The sequence below is a fragment of the Rhincodon typus genome, chromosome 1 (genome assembly GCF_021869965.1).
Source record: "Rhincodon typus isolate 14 chromosome 1, sRhiTyp1.1, whole genome shotgun sequence".
Taxonomy (NCBI): Eukaryota; Metazoa; Chordata; class Chondrichthyes; order Orectolobiformes; family Rhincodontidae; genus Rhincodon; species Rhincodon typus.
In genome coordinates this window covers 168,635,533-168,656,196 of record NC_063332.1, presented here as the reverse complement: position 1 = coordinate 168,656,196, position 20,664 = coordinate 168,635,533, and the positions used below count along the sequence as shown (strand labels likewise).

The 20,664-nt window shown below is 42.8% G+C and overlaps 1 protein-coding gene across 4 annotated transcripts in view; it reads left to right on the top strand.

Annotated features, from left to right (window-relative positions):
• fam13a (family with sequence similarity 13 member A) overlaps positions 1-20,664 on the top strand; it is a 189,161-nt gene that overhangs the window by 64,627 nt on the left and 103,870 nt on the right. For all 4 annotated transcript variants that reach the window (XR_007263291.1, XM_048603250.1, XM_048603264.1 and 1 more), the window contains one exon: positions 16,429-16,527. Coding sequence is in view for 3 of the 4 variants with exons in the window: in XM_048603250.1 (XP_048459207.1) it covers positions 16,429-16,527 (99 nt within the window). In the remaining variant the exon portion in view is untranslated. The remainder of the gene's footprint in view (positions 1-16,428; positions 16,528-20,664) is intronic.

Genomic DNA, 20,664 nt, shown 5'->3' with positions numbered 1-20,664 from the left:
GGGAGCACAGATTTAAATTAATTGGCAGAATTAAATTAGAATCTGAGTGATACATTTACATCGAGAAAGTAGAGGGAGTTTCAAACTCATTACCTGAAGGGGTGGTAAAGGCAGAAACCTTCATGTCATGTAAAAAGTACACAGATATATGATTGGACTGAAGTGCTGTAACATGCTGTAACGCATGAATTGAAACAAGATTAGGCCGTTCGGCCCCTCAAACCTGATCCATCATTCACTAAGATCATTGTTGATCTGTTTGTGTTCCAGATTCTACATTCTAATCTACCCTGGTAACTTTGATTCCCCCGCCTAACCAAAATCTATCTACCTCTGCCTTAAAAATATTCAATGTCTCCCACCTCCCCAGCCTTCTGTGGCAGAGAGTTCCAAAGTCAAACAAAGCTCTGAGAGAAAAACATTTCTCCTCATCTCTGTCCTAAAATGGCAAAGCCTAATATTTAAACAGCTCCCTCATTCTGGATTCACCCACAATAGGAAAGTCTATTTACACATCCACCTTGTCAAGACCATTTTAGTCAAGCTACCACTCATTCTTCTAAACTGCAATAGAGACAAACCCAGTCTGTCAAACCGGTCTGCCCTGTAACTGACAGGGCTGCAGACCCTTGGCTGCGTTTTTTTCCGTATGGTATGGGTAGAATAGACTGCATGGTCTCTTCCAGTGCCCTCTATTTTCCATGTTACTAAATGCATTTGAAGTATAGTCACTGTTGCAATGCAAGAAACTGCAATAGGCTCTCTGTTGAACATCTTATCAAAAAAGTAACATTGCCAACAATGCAGCACTTCCTCAGTACTGCACCGATACATCAGATGCATGGCTCCCCGGAGTGAGACTTGAAACAGGACCTGGAGATGCAAAAGCACCATTGCCACCACCAGAGCTACAGTTGATGCCTTTCACTTTGTGATAGGCTGCGTAACGTTATTCAGCAATTGGCTCAGCAAATAAAACCACCATGGAATAAATGCCTTCAACATGATAAGGAGGAACACTCTGCTGTTATGATGGATTAGAAAGGGGTTAGTAGGGTATCCGTAGTTGGGAAGTGGTACACTGAAGAGTGCGTTAACAGAATGATCTGTGCTCCTGTGTTTCCACTGTGTTCTCCAGCAGCCCTAATACCTTCAAATCAGGTGCCTTTGTCCAAAGACCAACATGGCTGTTCAAGTTACCAATGCATGATCACCAACACCTACAGGAACTCTCTCTGCTCAATAACATTGCAAAACAAAAAATTGATAGAAATGAACTCGGACATTGTAACCTTGAGTAGGAACAGTCAGAAAGGACCCAGGAATGTAACACTAGTTAATGAGACACAAAATTGTGCTTAAAGTTTTGTCCTTTTATTGAATTGTCAGAGGGAAAAACCAGCAAAATATGCGTTTGAGACATCCTGGTCCGACTTGTATGTTTCAAACTGAAATCAGTTTCTGGAAATCAGAAACAAAAACAGAAATTGCAGGAAAAGCTCAGCAGGCCTGGCAGCATCTGTGGATAGAAATCAGAGTTAATGTTTTGCGTCTGGTCGCCTTTCTTTAGATGAGTTCAAATGCTGCCAGACCTGCTGACTTTTCCCAGCAATTTCTGTTTTTGTGTTCAATTCCAAGGATTGCAGGACTGTAGTCATGTATAGGTTAGGTCAAGTTGCCATAGTCCCTTTCTCTCATGAGAAGGAGCCAACTGGGGCTGGTTAAACCTGAACCTCAGGTGAAGAGAGAAATTAAGAAGGAGAATAACCTAAGTTGGTGTGGGATTTGAACCCACACTGTTGGAGTCACTTTGCTTAGCAAATCAGCAGTCCGGTCAACTTAGCTAACCCCCCACCCCCGCACTGTAGATGTGCACATATAATGAATAAAGAGCTGTTGTCACGACTAAACCCAGATTACTGCTTCAGAAGAGCAGATAAGGATGACCAACTGATTCAACATGAAAGTGGCGAGGGCAAGCCAAGCCCAAGGGGCAGATTGGACCATGGTGCTGACCTCTTTTCCACAGTTACTCCCATCCCAAAACCAGTGGATAGGCGCAAAGCTAATCTGAAATCGGTGCAGCAGTGAAATCTTGAGGATAGAGATGTGGTGAAATGAATAACTGCCATAAGAGGTATTTAATGATGACAGACAAGAGACTTGCTTCAGCATAAATTCCCTTGGATATCGACAAACTGTGATATAGTCAGGTCTTGCTGACATGACCAGAACTGGGTTATTTACCTGGGTGTGGGGGGTGTGCTTTATGGTTAGCTAAATGAATATTTTTCGTCAGTATTCACGCAGGAAAAAGACAATGTAGTCGAGGAGAATACTGAGATACAGTCTATTAGACTAGACGGGATTGAGGTTCATAAGGAGGAGGTGTTAGCAATTCTGGAAGGTGTGAAAATAGATAAGTCCCCTGGGCCGGATGGGATTTATCCTAGGATTCTCTGGGAAGCTAGAGAGGAGATTGCAGAGCCTTTGGCTTTGATCTTTATGTCGTCATTGTCTTCAGGAATAGTGCCAGAAGACTGGAGACTAGCAAATGTTGTCCCCTTGTTCAAGAAGGGGAGTAGAGACAACCCTGGTAATTCTAGACCAGTGAGCCTTACTTCGGTTGTGGGTAAAGTGTTGGAAAGGATTATAAGAGATAGGATTTATAATCATCTAGAAAGGAATAATTTGATTAGGGATAGTCAACACGGTTTTGTGAAGGGTAGGTCGTGCCTCACAAACCTTATTGAGTTCTTCGAGAAGGTGACCAAACAGGTGGATGAGGGTAAAGCGGTTGATGTGGTGTATTTGGATTTCAGTAAAGCGTTTGATAAGGTTCCCCATGGTAGGCTATTGCAGAAAATACGGAGGCATGGGATTGAGGGTGATTTAGCGGTTTGGATCAGAAATTGGCTAGCTGTAAGAAGACAGAGGGTGGTGGTTGATGGGAAATGTTCATCCTGGAGTTCAGTTACTAGTGGTGTACCTCAAGGATCTGTTTTGGGGCCACTGCTGTTTGTCATTTTTATAAATGACCTGGATGAGGGCGTAGAAGGATGGGTTAGTAAATTTGCGGATGACACCAAAGTCGGTGGAGTTGTGGATAATGCAGAAGGATGTTGTAGGTTACAGAGGGACATAGATAAGCTGCAGAGCTGGGCTGAGAGGTGGCAAATGGAGTTTAATGTGGAAAAGTGTGAGGTGATTCACTTTGGAAGGAGTAACAGGAATACAGAGTACTGGGCTAATGGTAAGATTCTTGGTAGTGTGGATGAGCAGAAAGATCTCGGTGTCCATGTGCATAGATCACTGAAAGTTGCCACCCAGGTTGATAGCGTTGTTAAGAAGGCGTACAGTATGTTAGGTTTTATTGATAGAGGGATTGAGTTTCGGAGCCATGAGGTCATGTTGCAGCTGTACAAAACTCTGGTGCGGCCGCACTTGGAGTATTGCGTACAGTTCTGGTCACCGCATTATAGGAAGGATGTGGAAGCATTGGAAAGGGTGCAGAGGAGATTTACCAGGATGTTGCCTGGTATGGAGGGAAGGTCTTATGAGGAAAGGCCGAGGGTTTTGAGGCTGTTTTCGTTAGAGAGAAGAAGGTTAAGAGGTGACTTGATAGAGACATACAAGATGATCAGAGGATTAGATAGGGTGGACAGTGGGAGCCTTTTTCCTCGGATGCTGATGGCTAGCATGAGGGGACATAGCTTGAAATTGAGGGGTGATAGATATAGGACAGATGTCAGAGGTAGGTTCTTTACTCAGAGAGTAGTAAGGGCGTGGAATGCCCTGCCTGCAAAAATAGTAGACTCGCCCACTTTAAGGGCATTTAAATGGTCATTGGATAAACATATGGATGATAATGGAATAGTTTAGGTTAGATGGGCTTCAGATTGGTTTCACAGGTCGGCGCAACATCGAGGGCCGAAGGGTCTGTACTGCGCTGTAATGTTCTATGTTCTATGTTCTATGTTCTATGATGTGAGATGGCGTCATTGAAAGGCAACATTAGTTAAGTTGATTTATTGATGGTCTCCTCTCTAATAAAGAGGGGTGACCTGAACTGATATACACCTTTAAAATGATGAAGGAGTTCGATAGCGTAGACATAAAAAGAAAGTTCCTCATGTGTGATCATAAAAAGAAGATGGTGGCAAATGCAAAATTCTGGGTATGGGAAGTGTGGGCCTTGTTCTCACTGGGAATAGTTGAGGTGAATTGCCAATTCTGGGAAACAAAATCAATGGAGCTCCTGTGGTGCAATGGTAGCAGTCCTGACTCTGAGACAAAAGCTTCAGGTGTAAGTTGTACCCTGGAACATGATGGCTAAACAGGGTACACTCATAATGTAGTCAACCGGGTTAAGGGTCAACCTGCAAATCCTTGCAGGACACGCCAATGGCAGGTGGTAAGAGCAGCAGCCATGTGATGGAAAAAACATTGGATCCTCTACCGTAGCTCCAGGTTTCATTGTGTATCTTGACACAGCAACTCAAACTCCCTGAATACCACGATCCAGGGTTAGGGTGGGAGCCGCCAGTCAGGCCAAATGTTGTGTTGTAAATTTAAAAACTATTTACGATGTCCGAAGAAAACTCCAAAATAGCCACACTTTGTTGTGTTTACAGTGCTGATATTCACTCGGCTTGTAATTCTGTTGTCTATTCCCTCTCTGGGGTGACAGAACAGAGACATATAATAAAAGCCTCAGTTGGGAGATTAGCATCTTTCATGCATGTCATGAAGGTTAACCTGTTTCTGTAAAAGCTCCCACAGATGTTTTTAAACATCTAACAGTTTGTGATACAATTAAAAGTGCAGTCCTTGGCTTGATACCAAGTGGTGTGGTAGTCAATATGAGAGCTTTGAAGCTGGATGGAATCCATCTATCATTCACACACCAAGGCTGCAAGGAAGTAAACCCATGGGATAGATTTGTCTTTGCGTTAGATGACATATAGTTGGCTGAGGTGTTTTATAAGCTACATGGTTTGAATAAAAGCTGTGCTTGTTCAAAACAAGATGTACGTTCCCACAGATTGGATACACTTCTGTTTGCACACTGATTAGATTTTTAAGACAACTTATCAACAATGGCAGTGTAATAATTTTACAGATAAAATGCCTTTTCTGATTGGATGGAAAAGTTGACTAGGCTTTTCTTTTAGAAGAAAGACTGTTGCCAATGATCTTATCATTGAATTTTACATTGCAACCAAGGCCATTAAGCCCATCATGACCTGCTGGCTCTTCAAAAGAGCATTACAGATGTACAGTCCAATTCCCTTCGGCCCCATTCTTACCCCACAGTGCTGCATTTTTCCCTTTTGAAAATTAATGTTTAATCTGCTTCTACTGCCCTATCAAGCAGCACATTCCCAATCATAACAACACCCAGTTAAAAATAAACCTTATCCATCCCCTGGTTCTTTTGTCTCGTATCGAGTCTCTTGCCTGTACAATAGTTTCACCTTGTTTATTTTCTGGGAGCCATTCATAATTTTGAACACGTCTGTTATATCTCCCCTCTTCTCTGAGTAAACAATCCCAGCTTTTCTTGTCTCTCCATGGCTATTTTCCAAACAAATCTAGTGCATTCTGTAATTGCAATAAGTTCAGATCCCACATTATTTCATGGTAGCAAATGTCTTGAGGATTAATGATCCACTTTAGTGTTTGGGTTTGGCACTCTGCATATTAATCCAAGGAACTGGAATCAAAATGCCTTGTTCAAGGTCAGATTAATGTGGGCAACATGAGGAAAGACATAAACAACTTTGTGTTCAGACAGAAATGCAATTGCCTCAATCCTTTAAATAAAATAGAAACCAAAATAGACTCTCTCAGATCACTAAAATTCCCTTGACTCATTTCCAACCTGCCACGTGCTTTGACTTAAAATAACCTACTTAATGTACACCTGTACAGTTTAATCAATCTTATGCAGTTATTCTGAGCAACGTTGCCTGTTTAGCTTGGTAACGGGTCTGTTGTTGAAAAAAAATCCAAGCCCTCCTCCAGTTCTAGCTTCTTGTGCATCATGGTTGGTGTGAGTGTCTTCAGCTGCATTTATACTAAGTTCTGGAATTCCCTCCCTAAATCTGTCCAAATTTAAGATGCAGCTGAAAGTCCAACTTTTTATCTGAGCTTGATGTCACCTGCCTCATATTTGCCTCATGTAGATGGGTGTCCAATTTAGTTTTACAGTGTCTGAATGCAAGATTTTGTTGAATGCTGTCACTGGCATTGCCAACATATTCTATGATAAAGATATTCATCATATTCTATGATGATGTCCTTTGGTGGAAAGTGAATCAGCGGCAAGTGCTAATGCCAATACAAGAGATAGAAATTCTCCCGAGCATTTCAGCCTGCCCAGACTCAACAGCACACCCTGTTTCAGTTGCTCTTCAAGACTCCATTGGAGATCACTCAGGGCTTGAACAAGAGTGAAACATTCGCAGGTCTTCACTCCTCGTGATTTAAGAAAATTTGGAAAATTATGGCCAGTGTCTCTGCTGCTTTAACCCTCTGTTTCCTCAGTAGGAAAGAGGTCGACAGTGATAATGTCCCTGCTGTTGTAATCCAGAAGCTGGGTTTCTCTAGCACTTTCTTATTTATTTTGGAACCTGGCACTGATACTTGGCCAGTTGTCCCACTGCAATCCCGAGAAACTCATCTTTCAATGCTTCATGTACTGATAATATCCCCATCTAAAAATTCTCCTGAAAGCAGTTCAGAAATCTTTTCCCATCTTTGCTTTTCCACTCTGACTATCCCAATTTATATTAGAGAATGTAAAGTAGTCATCATATCTACGCGATCATTTTTGCACCTCTGTAATTTTTTTTGCCAATTTGTTCCTCAATATTTTTCCCATCTAGTCAGAGGCCTATAGAATCCATATGAACAAGACACAAGAGTAAGCCACTCAGTCCTTCAGGCCTGCTCCTGGATATTGGAAGGCTAGGAGAATGGGCCAGAATCTGGCAGATGGAGTTTAATGTGGATAAGTGCGAGGTTGTCCATTTTGGCCAGGAAAATAAAAAGGCAAATCATTATTTAAATGGGAAGTAGATTCAAAGTGCATCAGTGATTCAGGGATCTGGGTGTCTGTGTGCAAGAATCACAGAAAGTAGGTATGCAGGTGCAGCATATATTAAGAAAGGCACTGGCATTTATTACAAAAGGGCGGGATTATAAAAGGCATCCCAAAACCAGTCCAGCTCGTCCCCGCCTCCCTAACCTGTTCTTCCTCCCACCTATCCCCTCCTCCCACCTCAAGCCGCACCCCCATCTCCTACCGACTAACCTCATCCCGCCCCCTTGACCTGTCCGTCCTCCCTGGACTGACCTATCCCCTCCCTAACTCCCCACCTACACTCACCTTTACTGGCTCCATCCCCGCCTCTTCGACCTGTCTGTTTCCTCTCCACCTATCTTCTCCTCTATCCATCTTCTATCCGCCTCCCCCTCTCTCCCTATTTATTTCAGAACCCCCTTCCCCTCCCCCATTTCTGATGAAGGGTCTAGGCCCGAAACGTCAGCCTTTCTGCTCCTATGATGCTGCTTGGCCTGCTGTGTTCATCCAGCCCTGCACCTTGTTGTCTCTAACATTTAAAAGGCATCCTGGATGGGTACATGAATAGGAAGGGTTTAGAGGGATATGGGCTAAATACTGGCAAATGGGACTAGATTAATTTAGGATATCTGGTCAGCAAGGATGAATTGGACTGAAGGGTCTGTTTCCGTGCTGTATATCTCTATGACTCTATGACTCTATGACTCTAAATGGCATTTTCTCTCTGTGTGTGAAAAATCTCCCACTGCACAAGTAATAGATAAGTAACTTGCATTTACGTAGCACCTTTCATGATCCATAATTTCCTTTACAGCCAAATCAGGATTTTTGAAATGAAACCCTTAGCCATGAAGACATGATACTGTCTCGCTCCGGTCAGTCTGTGTAACGATGTTACACATTTCAGGCTGACCTTGCACTAAGCTCATTCACCATCACTGAACGCTAATAGAACTGAGGAAGATTGGTTTGCCTGTGAAAAACCTGGCAACTCGAGACAGCTCAAGCACAACCGCTGCAAACTGGGCTCCACAATCACAGTGAGGCCGTTAGCACACGCATTAAGAGTGTACACTGTGAGTATGCAATGTGGGTTAGGTTGTGATTTCAGGCTGTCCATTGTGCGGAATTGTTACCCTTTTCCATGTCGCCGCTCCAGTCACTGCCCTGTTGTTACCTCGCACAGTTAAACACAATGTTCAACAACAGGAGCTGCAGCCAGTGCTATCATCACAACTTATAGAAAATTATAGATCAGGTGCTGATTACTTTCAGTTGAGCGTATGGAACAGTTGGTGTTGGTGTCACTTGGTGGATCTCCAGGGACTGATGCATTCAAAGAAGGCGTTATTTCTGATTATAAGGGGCTTTGGGTACATTATGTGCTCCTCGTGCTAAATCTGCTTGGATGTCAACTTGGGAGAGAGATGGAACAGAGGCTTGAAAGAGCAGGACAAACTTCTTGAAGAGGACGGAGGAGTGGGGGGTAGAGAGAGAGAGAGAGAGACAGGCTCTTAATAGGGGGCCTTATTCACTTCAAAACATTCCTTTTTTTTTTGAAAAGGACAAGATGACCTGTGCTTTACAACAGGAATGCTCATCGAGCTCTTTTCATTACAGGTAAACCATCAGTGGTTGAGAACATCCCAGACCTTTAAGGCACTGTTGTTACATTAGAGTTTCCTTTTTTTTAATATCAAACCAGCCTTAGCCCAGCAATGCTGAGCAGGTCAGGACTTACTCGGCACTTATTAAAATCACCATAGTCTTACTGGATCATGACACTACTCTCTCACTAGGGAGAGACCATTGGTGATGGTTTAACCCAAGGTTCACCACGTCTCAAGTGAGGGCAGAGGTTGAGAAGGAGAGTCTGTCATGGTAACCTCAGTCAGTGCGGGAATTGAACCCACATGCAGCATTACAATCAACTGTCCAGCCAACAGAGCGAGCTGACCCTCCAACTTTTTCACACAGAGGTCAGTACGTGTATGGAGTGAGCTGCCAGAGGAACTGGTGGAGGCTGGTACAATTACAACTTTTAAAAGGCATCTGAATGGGTATATGAATAAGGGTTTAGAGGAATATGGGGCAAATGCTGGAAAATGGGAATAGATTTATTTAGGATATCTGGTTGGCATGGATGAGTTGGCCTGAAGGGTCTGTTTCTGTGCTGTGGATCTCTGTGACTCTATGACTCTAACTGGGCAGTTATTACTATCTTAATTTCAGTCAATACTAACACCGTCTTTCATAGCACAACAAAGATGTTTCTGTTTCCTTTCTTTCCGTTCTCTCCACCTTGAAGGTTCCATCTGTGTCTGGGATGCAAGTTCAGAGACACTGCCCACCATCATGCATCTTGCCTAAGTGCCAATTCCTTGAGTGAGCATCGGAAGGACATTTAATTGTGGAAGCAACACAAAAAAGGTCACCATCAGCCTCTGACGCTCCAGGGAAAATAACCCCAGCTTATCCAGCTTCTCCCTATTGCTCAAACCCTCCAACCCTGGTGACATCCTTGTAAATCTTTTCTGAACCCTTTCAAGTTTCACAACATCTTTCCTATAGCAGGGAGACTGGAATTGCACGCAGTATTCCAATAATGGCCTCACCAATGTCCTGCACAGCCGCAAGATGACATTTGAAAAAACTGAAAGAACTGGGGATGCTGGGAAGTCTGAAACAAAAATAGAAATAACTTGAAAATCTCAGCAGGTCTGGCAGCATCTATGGAGAGAAATCAGAGTTAACGTTTTGGGTCCAGTGACCCTGCTTCAAAACCATATATACTGAGATCGGTCAGAAATTGTTTTCAGTCTCACTGCATAAGTGCAATAAGGCCAGGTGTGATTTGATGGTCTGTTTCATCAGGGGAAATCCCTTTGGGACCCCTGTCTCAGTGTAAGATGTTACCTGTGCCGTAATAGTTAGACAATTATTGTTTCATTAAGTCTTCTTCGCTACAGGGGAGTTTTTCTTTAGTACCTGAAAATGACATATTCAACAATACAGAAAGAACACTAATTGTGTTATTTTACAGAATCTATTTGGAAATCTATGTTAAGCTGTTAGCTGGGGCTCACAGGCCTGACTTCCCAACTCCAGCATCCGCAGTACTTTGCACATCATACATCTTGTCATAAAGAATAGAACCCATACAGTGTGGAAGCAGGCCATTCAGTCCATACCAACCCTCTGATGAGGATCCCAGACTGAGTTCCCCCAACCAAATCCCTGTAACCCCTGCATTTCCCCTGGCTAACCCACCTAGCCTACACATCCCTGGACACTAGGGGCAATTTAGCATGGTCAATCCACCCTAACCTGCTGATCTTTTGACTGTGGGAGGAAACCCATGCAGACACGGGGTGAACATGAAAACTTCACACAGACAGTTACATGAGGGTGGAATTGAACCCAGGTCCCTGGCACTGTAAGGCAGCAGCGCTAACCACTCAGCCAACATGCCACACACTCTGCTTTGACAAAGGAATGTAGAATCCAAACCAGTGTAAAGGCTTTCATTCAAACCCTTGCCAGGGTGAAGATGCTCATCTGTCACCCATTGGACTTCAACAATCAGATAAGTTGTTGGGGCAGTTTACAAATCTCATCAGGAAGGTTTTGCCAATTCAGATCATGTCCCACACTGCTGCTGATCTTCTGTGCTATGTTTGTGCAGATTAGTTAGCCCCACAATTTATCTTCTAAATGATTGCTGCACTAGAAAAAAGTTACTAATTGTTTTGCAATTTGGAATACTAATTTTAATGATTCCCTACCTGAATCCCTTGATTCCCTTGTTCTTCCTCCCCATTTTGTTTCTTAAGGTGTAAGTGATGTCTCTAATTTTCCAAACAGAAGCACATTACCCCCAATTTTTAGGGGAGATGATGCTGTAGAGGTAATATCATGTTTCAGTAATTCAAAGGCCTGACCAATTCTCTGGACAAGGGTTCAAATCCACCCCCCCCATGCCAGATGGTTGAATTTAAATTCAGTTAATAAATCAGGAATTGAGTACAAGTCTTAGTAAATCATAAATTGTTATAAAATACCATTCAGTTCACTAATGTCCTTTTGGGAAGGCAATTTACCATCTTTACCTGGCCTGGCCTGTAGGTAACTCTGAAGTGGCTGTATACAGTCACTCAGTTGGCATTTGGCCAACAAATGCTGACCTTGCCAACAATCCCATGAAAAAATAAACAAAATATATTTAACCATATTTTTGTTCACTTGTGTGGAACTGTCCAGTCCACAGTCTTACCCGAAGTTATATTCATCCTCAGTGTTGGCTGCATCCTTCCTTGTCTGCTTGGTATCATCTGAAAATGTTAGTATTCAGTCACTTGTTCCTAAATCCAAATCAGGAATGGAAAGTACAAAAGCAACAGTGGTCCCTAATATTTGTTTCGACCGAAGAATGCGCAGCTTCCAACCACACATTTGAACAATACTGAAGCTTCCTGTTTCTGCCTCTATAGCAGCAGTTTGATTGGTCTCTGCTGCTAAAACTCTCCAACAGTCTTGGGGGATTTCCAATGCACTCCTGGCTAATTTCCCACATTCTACTCTCTGTAAACTTGAGATCCTCCAAAACTTGGTGTCTTAGCTTGCACCAAATACCATTCTCCTATCACCTGGTGCTCGATGACCTACATTGGTGCCCAGTCAAGCATTATCTTCATTTTAGAATTCCGTGGGTCCGAAACGTTTCAAAACTTTGTGAAACCATAATATGGGACAAATACGTCCTGTTTTATCAAGGGCAATCCATGTTACTGATCTGTACAAAGGAGAGTTTACATCTCTGCTGGTCTTCTCCAGTCCTTGATGAAATTCAGTCTCAAGTGGGAGACACTGGAATAGTGGTAATGTACTCAGAGGCCCAGGCTAATACTACGGGGAGAAAAAACAGAATGTGCTGGAGAAACTCAGCAGGTCTGGCAGCATCGATGAAGAGAGAAACAGAATTATCGTTTTGAGTCCTGTTTTACTCTTTGTTAACTTGAAACATGAACTCTATTTCTCTCTCTATAGATGCTTATTTCAGACTTCCCAGTATTTGCAGTACTAACTTTTATTGTAATCCTTCAAGGACATGAGTTCAAATTCCACCATGGCATCTGGTAGAATTTACATGTAATTAGTAAGTTCAAAGTCTGAAAAGCAGTCTTCATAATGGTGCAACTGTCATTGTTTTTTTTTAAGTCCCATTGAGTTCACTCATATTCTTTTAGGAAGCAAATGTGCGATCATTACTCCATTGGGTTGACACATGACTCAGTTCCAAGCAAATGTGTTGACTCTTAACTGCCCTTTGAAATGGCCTGAAAAGTCACTTAGGACAATTAGGAGTGGGCATCATATGCTGGCATTGCCAGCAACACCCACATCCCACAAAAGAATGAATTAAAAATATATCAACTCAAATATTACAAAACCTTCACAGTATGTTTCGTACTCCCTCAGTTTCACTTCTAAGGGTGGGGAACCGGAAATAGTGACAGAGAATCCGTATGGTGCTCGTACTTAGACAGCTGTCGTCCGTTCCTCTTTCTCAAAAAAAAATTTATAAATTCCATTTCATTCCACTGGAAAACTGGTGCTTCAAAGGAATTACCAGTCCCAAATCTTTCCTATGATTCTATGAATGTGTTTTGCATGATTGTAGGCAAGGGAGAATTCTCTTTCTGCCTGTTATGCTTGGTGAATGAAGTTGCCACAACTTGAGTGAAGCATGGCTATTTATGTTTTACGGCAGACCAATCAGAAGCACCGGTCACAACCAGACGATTGAGCACGTGGGATGTGGTTGACCTCTGACTCCATGCATCCTGTGTGGTGAATCACCTCAGTAATCCTTATGCCAGGTTTGATTGAACTCATTCCTGTCCATTAGTGCGTGAATGCATGGTGGCCATGAAGTCTCCTGTAACTGCGTGCTGTCTACTTGCACATGCCTTAACTACAGGGGCAGCACAGTGGCACAGTGGTTAGCACTGCTACCTCAGAGCTCCAGGAACCCGTGTTCAATTCCATCTTCAGGCAACTGTCTGTGCAGAGTTTGCCGTTCTCCCCGTGACTGTGTGGGTTTCCTCCCACAGTCCAAAGGTGTGCAGGTTAGGTAGATTGGCCATATTAAATTACCCACAGTGTCCAGGCTAGGGGGATTAGCCATGGGAAATACAGGGTTACAGGGATAAGGTAAGGAGGTGGGTCTGGGTGGGCTGCTCTTCAGTGTGGACTCGATGGGCTGATTGGCCTGCTGTTATATTGTAGTGATTCTATAGGCACCCCTGAAAGCACAATTGGCACATGTGAGACTCTGACATCGAGTTCATGAATTTGTGATTAACAAGATAAAGTCATTGAAGCAGAGGTTGCACTTAGTGATTGCCATATTCAAGAACAATGGGAATATTTTCTGCTTGGTACTGGACTGAGGAAGGAACATAGGAACAGGTGTAGGCCATTCAGCCCTTCAAGCTTGTTCCACCATTCAATGAGATCATGCCTGATCTGTGGCCTAACTCCATATACCTGTCTTAGATGCACATCCCTTTAATACCTTTGCTTAACAAAAATATATCTATCTCTGATTTAAATTAACAATTCATCTCGCATAGCCTGCTGTCTGTGAAGGAGAGTTCCAAATATCTATCACCCATTCTGTAGAGAAGTGCTTTCTAAAATCTCTCCTGAATGGTCTGACCCTAATGTTTAGACTATGCCCCTCGTTCTAGAATCCCCAACCAGTGAAAATAGTTTATCTTTATCTACCCTGCCTTTTCCCGTTAACATCTTGAAGACTTGAAACCAGGTAAGACCTATCCTTGAACCCAATCGGCTTACGAGGCAAGATAACAGAAAAAAGTAAAGCTACTTCAATGTGGGTCCAACCACAGCTCATCCATGAGGCTTCTCAGTCAGGGGAATCTTAAAAGAGGCTTCTACCCGAATATTGTACAATTGATCACAAGAGAATACGGCAAAGAGTCAAAGGCTGTGAACTGTAGCCCAGGCCATATTTCTGGGGGAGGTGTTTACCTGAAGTCCAATATTTATTGCCCGTCACAAATTTCCCAGGAAAAGGTGATGTTGGGTCATATCCCTGAATCACGGCAGTCCCTGTGGTAAAGGTGCACCCACGGTGCTGTTAGGAAGAGTTCCTGGATTTACATCCAGGACTACGAAAGAACAGCAAGGTATTTTCAGGTCAGGACGATGGGTGATATGGAGGATAACTTGGAGGTGATGATGTTCACATGTACCTGCAGGCCATGTCCTTCATTGTGTCAGAGGTCATGGATTTGTGAAGTGGCGCTGAGGTAGACATCACTCCTTCTCTAGCAGGTTACAGAATGATCACTGGGTAACTGCAATGGATAATCACTGACTTCGTCTTGGACCAACTGCTACCCAGAATGGAAGCAAATCACACCAGATTCCTTCAGTAACAGTAAAACTATTTATTGTTATTCTCTTAGCTTTTATAAAAAGGAAAGGATATCCAATTGAGGTATATACGATGCTAAAGGGTATTAACAAGGTAGGCGTATAAATAATGTTTCCTCTTGTGGAACATTTTAGAAATATGAAGTCGCAGGAAAAGGGGTAGCAGATTTCAATTACAGATGAGGAGAAATTCTTTCTCTCAAAGGGCCACAAATCTGTGGAAGTCACTATCCCAGAGTGCAGTGTATGTTGGGACATTGTACTAGAATGAGATAAGGCAGATTTGAAATTAGTAATGCATTGAAAGGAGTTTGGAGAGAGGGCAAAAAAGTATAGTTGAGGCTGAGATGATATCAGCTACAATCGTATTGAACAATGGAGCAGGCTTAAAGGGCTGAATTGTCTACTTCTGCTCCTAGTTCTTATTTTTTTTAATGCTAACAACTAGTAAAATAACAGGATTTCTAAATTATGGAACTTAAACTTTACCCTTTTCAAATTCTCATACACACATACTTGTACAGACATATGCACTTACTTGGACAACACAGATACACACAAGTACAAGTGAATGTGCACATGCACACACGAAGAAAAACAGATGAACACAAATGTTTTGAGTGGAGGGAAAGGAATTGTCAGAAGAGTACAGCTCTGTATCATCAGTGCCTCATCACAAAACTAGATGGGTTAGTTACACATCCTTTTGATTATCTGATGATGCCTTGATGTAATCTGCTCAGCAATAATCAGCCTGTAATACATTGCTTGTTTGCTTGGACCTGAGGTCTTTCTTGTTTCTTTGTGTTTTAGAATTATTTCTTTTAGCGCCTCTCAATGTATATTTCTGCTGTTGCAGCAGAAAGCTGGAGAGAGCAATGTTACAGAGAAGGGGCAGAGAGAAAAGGTTGATGGAGCTAACATTAAGAAAACTCTTTGCTCCTGTCTGTTCGATTCACCCTCCTTAGAGAATTTGTATGACCAGCCATTGTTGCTAGACTGAGTTCTCCTGAACCCATAACAAATGGTGCCATTTTGTCTGGACTCAATGTCACCAAAAAGTAAAATTGTTGCATATGCACCCGGTTGGATTCACTTGTTTTCCCAAAGCTGGAAACAGTGCCTTGTGTTCTATCTCCATTTTACAGCAGTGTCCATTTTTCAGTCCATAGTCCAAAAGTAGAAAGTCATGACTTAATCGTCACATCTACAAGTTTAGTTCAATTATGGTCTGACCTCTAATTCTTTAGGCTGTTACACAGGAGTTAGTACAGCTGATAGTCTTCTAGTAATTAATCAAACAAAGTAATAAAATCATGCTAAAAAGGACCATTTGAAAGGCTGCCAATCATGCTAAACTGGGATAGTGTTTGACATTGGTTTCCTGACTGTGAGTGGTAAATAATTTAAAGAGAAGCCAGCAATGTGGTGCAATTAGACATGACATTTTGATCACCAATAAAATAGTTACCTTTATTTGTATTTGGCAACGCAGGCTTTTGTATCAATGCACTCTTGATGATTTACAGCTGTGAGCCTCAACTGATCTCCTGCCCATTGCCTTAGAGCTGAGTTAACATAAATAGTTTTAAAGGCGAACGGGATAGGGAAATGAACCATTTGGCGAATCCAGGTTATGACTGCAGCATTCAACATTGTTTTGCACTGAACTCAAAGTTTGCAATCTTAATCAGTTTGTTCCCGTCAGGTTTTGGTTATAACATGTGCCTTCCCTTGACTTCCACTCAAATTTGGGGGAACACGAAACACAATGTCATTTGCTTCATATGGCTAAAGAGTGTGGCCTTTCCCTATTCGTGCTTTCGGACTGCTTTCCATTCACGATGTTTCTCCCTCTGTTGAAATTGTTTCTGCAGGAAGCCTCTGGTGGCGACGTGGCCTTCAGCTTCAGACCCTGTCCACTGCCTCCATGTGATCTAACAGCTGAATCGAGATCCCTGCCAAAGAGAAAGAAGGTTGGTATCGTCGAATGTGTTTCCTCGCTCAACAGTCTCATTTCTGTAGCATTCCTTCTTCTGCCTCATGTTCTGCCTGGGTTTGAATTCCTGTTTGTCAGCTCAATTTTCCCGTTCCTTTCCCTACTGCTGGAGTCCAGAAGCCAATGGTAACTGAGCGATGTGCTCCCAGGTCAGAGGTGGCTGTCAAGTGTTGAACATTGCCTTCGCTATGAGTTAGAGTGAGGGACCTGGCAATGAATGATGCCTTGATTTTTCCATTCACCCATCACTTCCCTGAGTTCCACAGTCTTCTGCTTCACAGGCTACAGCCCAGAAATCTTTTGCCAAGGCTGAGTTTCCACCCCACGTAGGTATTTTAAATATTTTAACATTTGCTCTGGGAGACTCAAAATCTTATATTAAATTGTCACTTGGGGTAGGATAGCACATGAGTGTTGCTGAAAAGTGAGACAGGTTATTGAGGCTTTTTATCTGCACCCATCTGGTCAGACAAATGAATGGCAAATTTCTAACACAGTAACAATTTATACAGCAAGAGAAGTAGGTGTCCCCCCACTCCAAAACCTCCAACAATCTTAATGATATTTTTATTTTGTTTTGCACCTTCCATCATACAAATGATATGTCTGTTAACTCATCGAGAAAGGTCATCCATGAGCCTATGTGGAAGGAGAATTTCTGCTCGATAGAAATTGTTCTGTTCTGAGCCTGAGTTCCTTATCTTAAAATTGACAAGAGTTCTCTATTTTCTTGCGCAATTGGTAGTCTACTGTGTGGGTTTTCTGATCTCAATGCTTGTAGCGAAGAGCCTATTTCAAAGTTAGAATAAAATTTCTCTGAGGTTTCTTTTCTTGTTCATGGGATGTGGATGTCACTGGCTGGGACAGTATTTATTGCCTGTCCCTAATTGCCCTTCAGAAGATGGTGGTGAGCTGCCTTCTTGAACCATAGCAGTTTACAGCAGGTAAAGACATGTGTTCATCTACAGTGCTGTGAGGAAACAGTGAGTCAAATTAATACCATCTTTTGCGGAGACTCCAAAGCTATGTTTCAAGATTCTCGGCTTACCACTGAGGTCTCCCACTACCTACGTGATCACTCTGTGCAAAGTGTTATCTTTTAAGCTGATAAATGCAAGGTTATCAGTTATCCAGCACAAATAAACCAACCTTTTAATCAAAGGATACACTGGCCTTGGAGGGATTGCAATGCAGATTCATTAGAGTTCTACCAGAGCCACGAGAGTTAAGTTGTGAGGACAGGCTGTATAAACTTGGCCTGTATTCCCAGAAGATTGGCAGGGAGGGGGTGCATAGTCTGGATGTGGTGCTTAAAATTTTGAAAGATTCAGCACCGTAGCTGTGGAGAAATTATTTCCTGTGTTAGGGGAATCAAGAACAATGGGACATAATATTAAAATGAAAAATTTAAATCTGAAATTCTCAGTTACTTGTGTTCCCAGCACCAACAACCACCATCTCCCCCACCACCCCCCACCCCCCAACACCCTGAGAACGCTGTGTTGCTGGGACAACTACAGGATATGAGATTGAGATAAATGCATCTGTGTCGGGTGAGGGTATCGAGGGATACGGCGATAAGACAAACATACAGGGACATGAAATTGAGTTCCAGATCAGCCATGATCTAATTGCCTGGCTGAACTTTCAAGGATTCAATCAATTCAAAGGGCTGAATAGCCTCCTCATCTTCCTGTATTGGCCTCCGGGATATCAGGGTTGCTCCTCGAGAACTGTCCATTTTCAGGATATAGGAGAGCTGTCGGACTGGGTAAATAAGATTCCCTTTGAAACAGGCACCTCCAGCTGCAATCTTTCAAATAGATGAAAACAGGAGATGCTCAAATAATGGGCTGATGGTCAATTTTAGTTATTCAGTCACCGATGTGGGCAGTAAGTCTCCTTTAACATGTTAAATAATAAGATGTTCTTTACTGTACAGCTGCTCCCAGTCTTGCATATTTCCTCAAAAACAATAAAAACATCAGAGGAACAAAAGGAGGAAATAAAAGCTACAGTGGGCGAGATTTTGGGCCACTATGACTCACTTGTATTGGTCACCTTATGATTCAGACCTGTGTCTATTCTGCCATTTCCAAGAGGATCGACAAGTAGCGAGTGCAATTCATATCCATTTAAAGAGAGCCTTGAAATGAGGGATTTCATTACAGAGCTTCAAATCACAGTGAGGAGAAATGGCTTGAAACAATGCTGGGACCCAGTACAAGGAACCTTACAGTATCCCACCAGGCACAGCCTGCATGGCTTCAGACAAAGGCCTCGGAAGGCTTGGCTGACAGGTGTGTTAGACCCATTTGGTCTAAAGAGTCTTCCACTAGCTGCCCATAACTGTGTTGAAGATTACCTCAGGTTCGTATTTCTGGTGAATTACAGAATAAATTTACAATTTCATAGAACCTTGCAATACTAAAAGCCAGCCAATTAGCTATGTGAAGCTAAGGAGGTCTTTACCTTCAACTTTCACCTGATCGATACAGCCTGATTTACTTCATCTTAATTGTTCTATTTGACTGTAAAAGCATAAGAAATAGGAGGAGGAATAGGCCATTTGGCCCTTCAATCTGATTATGACTAATGGTGTACTTCCACCCTATCTTCCCACACTACCCCATATCTCCTAATGACTTCTGTATCCAACAATCTATTGCCGTCTGTCTTGAATATACTGAGCAACTGAGCATTCACAGCTCTCTGAGGTAGAGAATTCCAAAGCTCCACAATTCTGTGATTGAAGGAATTCCTTCCATCTCAATCCTAAATGGCTCACCTCGTATTCTGAGGCTGTGGCCCCATGTCCTAGATCCAACAGTCAGGGAAATCTACCTCTCATCATCTGCCATACCAAAATCTCACAGTGTTTTATGTGTCTCAATGAGGTCACTTCTCATTCTTCTAAAATAAAACAAGGAACAGCGGGAAACCTGAACCAAAAACAGAAATTGCTGGAGAAGCTCAGAAGGTCTAGTAGCATCTGTGGAGTGAAAGCAGAGTTAACCATTTTGAGCCTAGAGACCCTTCTTAATAACTGATGGTAGTTAGGAAAAGATGGTAGGGCCAACATTTCTGTCTTGGGCCTGCTGCAGTGCTCCAGCGAATCTCCATGCAAGCTGGAAGAACAGCACCCCATTTTCCGCTTGGGGACTGTTTACCTCCTATACATCCCCTGTCTTCAGTATATGTAACTCCACTTCCTAGCCGCCATTGAGTTCTGAAGAAAGCTCATTGGGCCTGAAACGTTAACTCTGTTTCTCTCGCCACAGATGCTGCCAGACCAGCTGAGTTTCTCCAGCAATTTCTTTTCTTGTCTCATTCTTCAAACTTGTGCTGTGTCATCTCTTTGTGCTGTGCTCCTCATCCTTCACATTATTTTCTCAGTATTAATTTTTAAACATTTAAAACTGGCTTGATGAAATCCACCCGCTGAATCCCGTGTCACTGTTTGTCTAGAGGACACTTGCCTTTGTTGATACAGCATATGTTAATTTTTAATGGAAGAGCTAGAAGCTGCTGAGAATTTGTTTGATGGCCTGATGTTGGGCAGAATCAGTTCGAAATGTGAGTCTTGGCTTGAACATTGTATTAAAATCCACCAAGCATATGGTCAATGCTTAGCCCATAATCTGCGCTGGCTCAGCCACCTTCATCAGATGAACAAGGGCTGTGTATCCAAAGACACTATGGACAGTGAACTGATCACTGGGTCAAGACCTGCTGAGTGGCTATGCCTCATCTATAAAGACACCTACAAGTGAGAGATGATGTTGATGCACATTGACACTGACAAACTGGGCAACAGTGACTTGATGGCCATAAGCTCTGGCAGCCATTTCTTTGGAAAGGTATTGCAAGAGGCAAGCAGGGCCAGGTAGCTCAGCTGCCCAGGAAGACGGCCAGAGGGAACAGAGGCCACTCAATTGCGCACTTTCTCAGTCCATTGACTTCCTCTGCAGCAAGTGCGGCAAAGACAGCCACGCCAGAGTAAAGAGGTAACAAGGTGTAGAGCTGGATGAACACAGCAGGCCAAGCAGCATCAGAGGAGCAGGAAAGCTGACATTTCGGGCCTAGACCCTTCTTCAGAAAAAGGGTCTAGGCC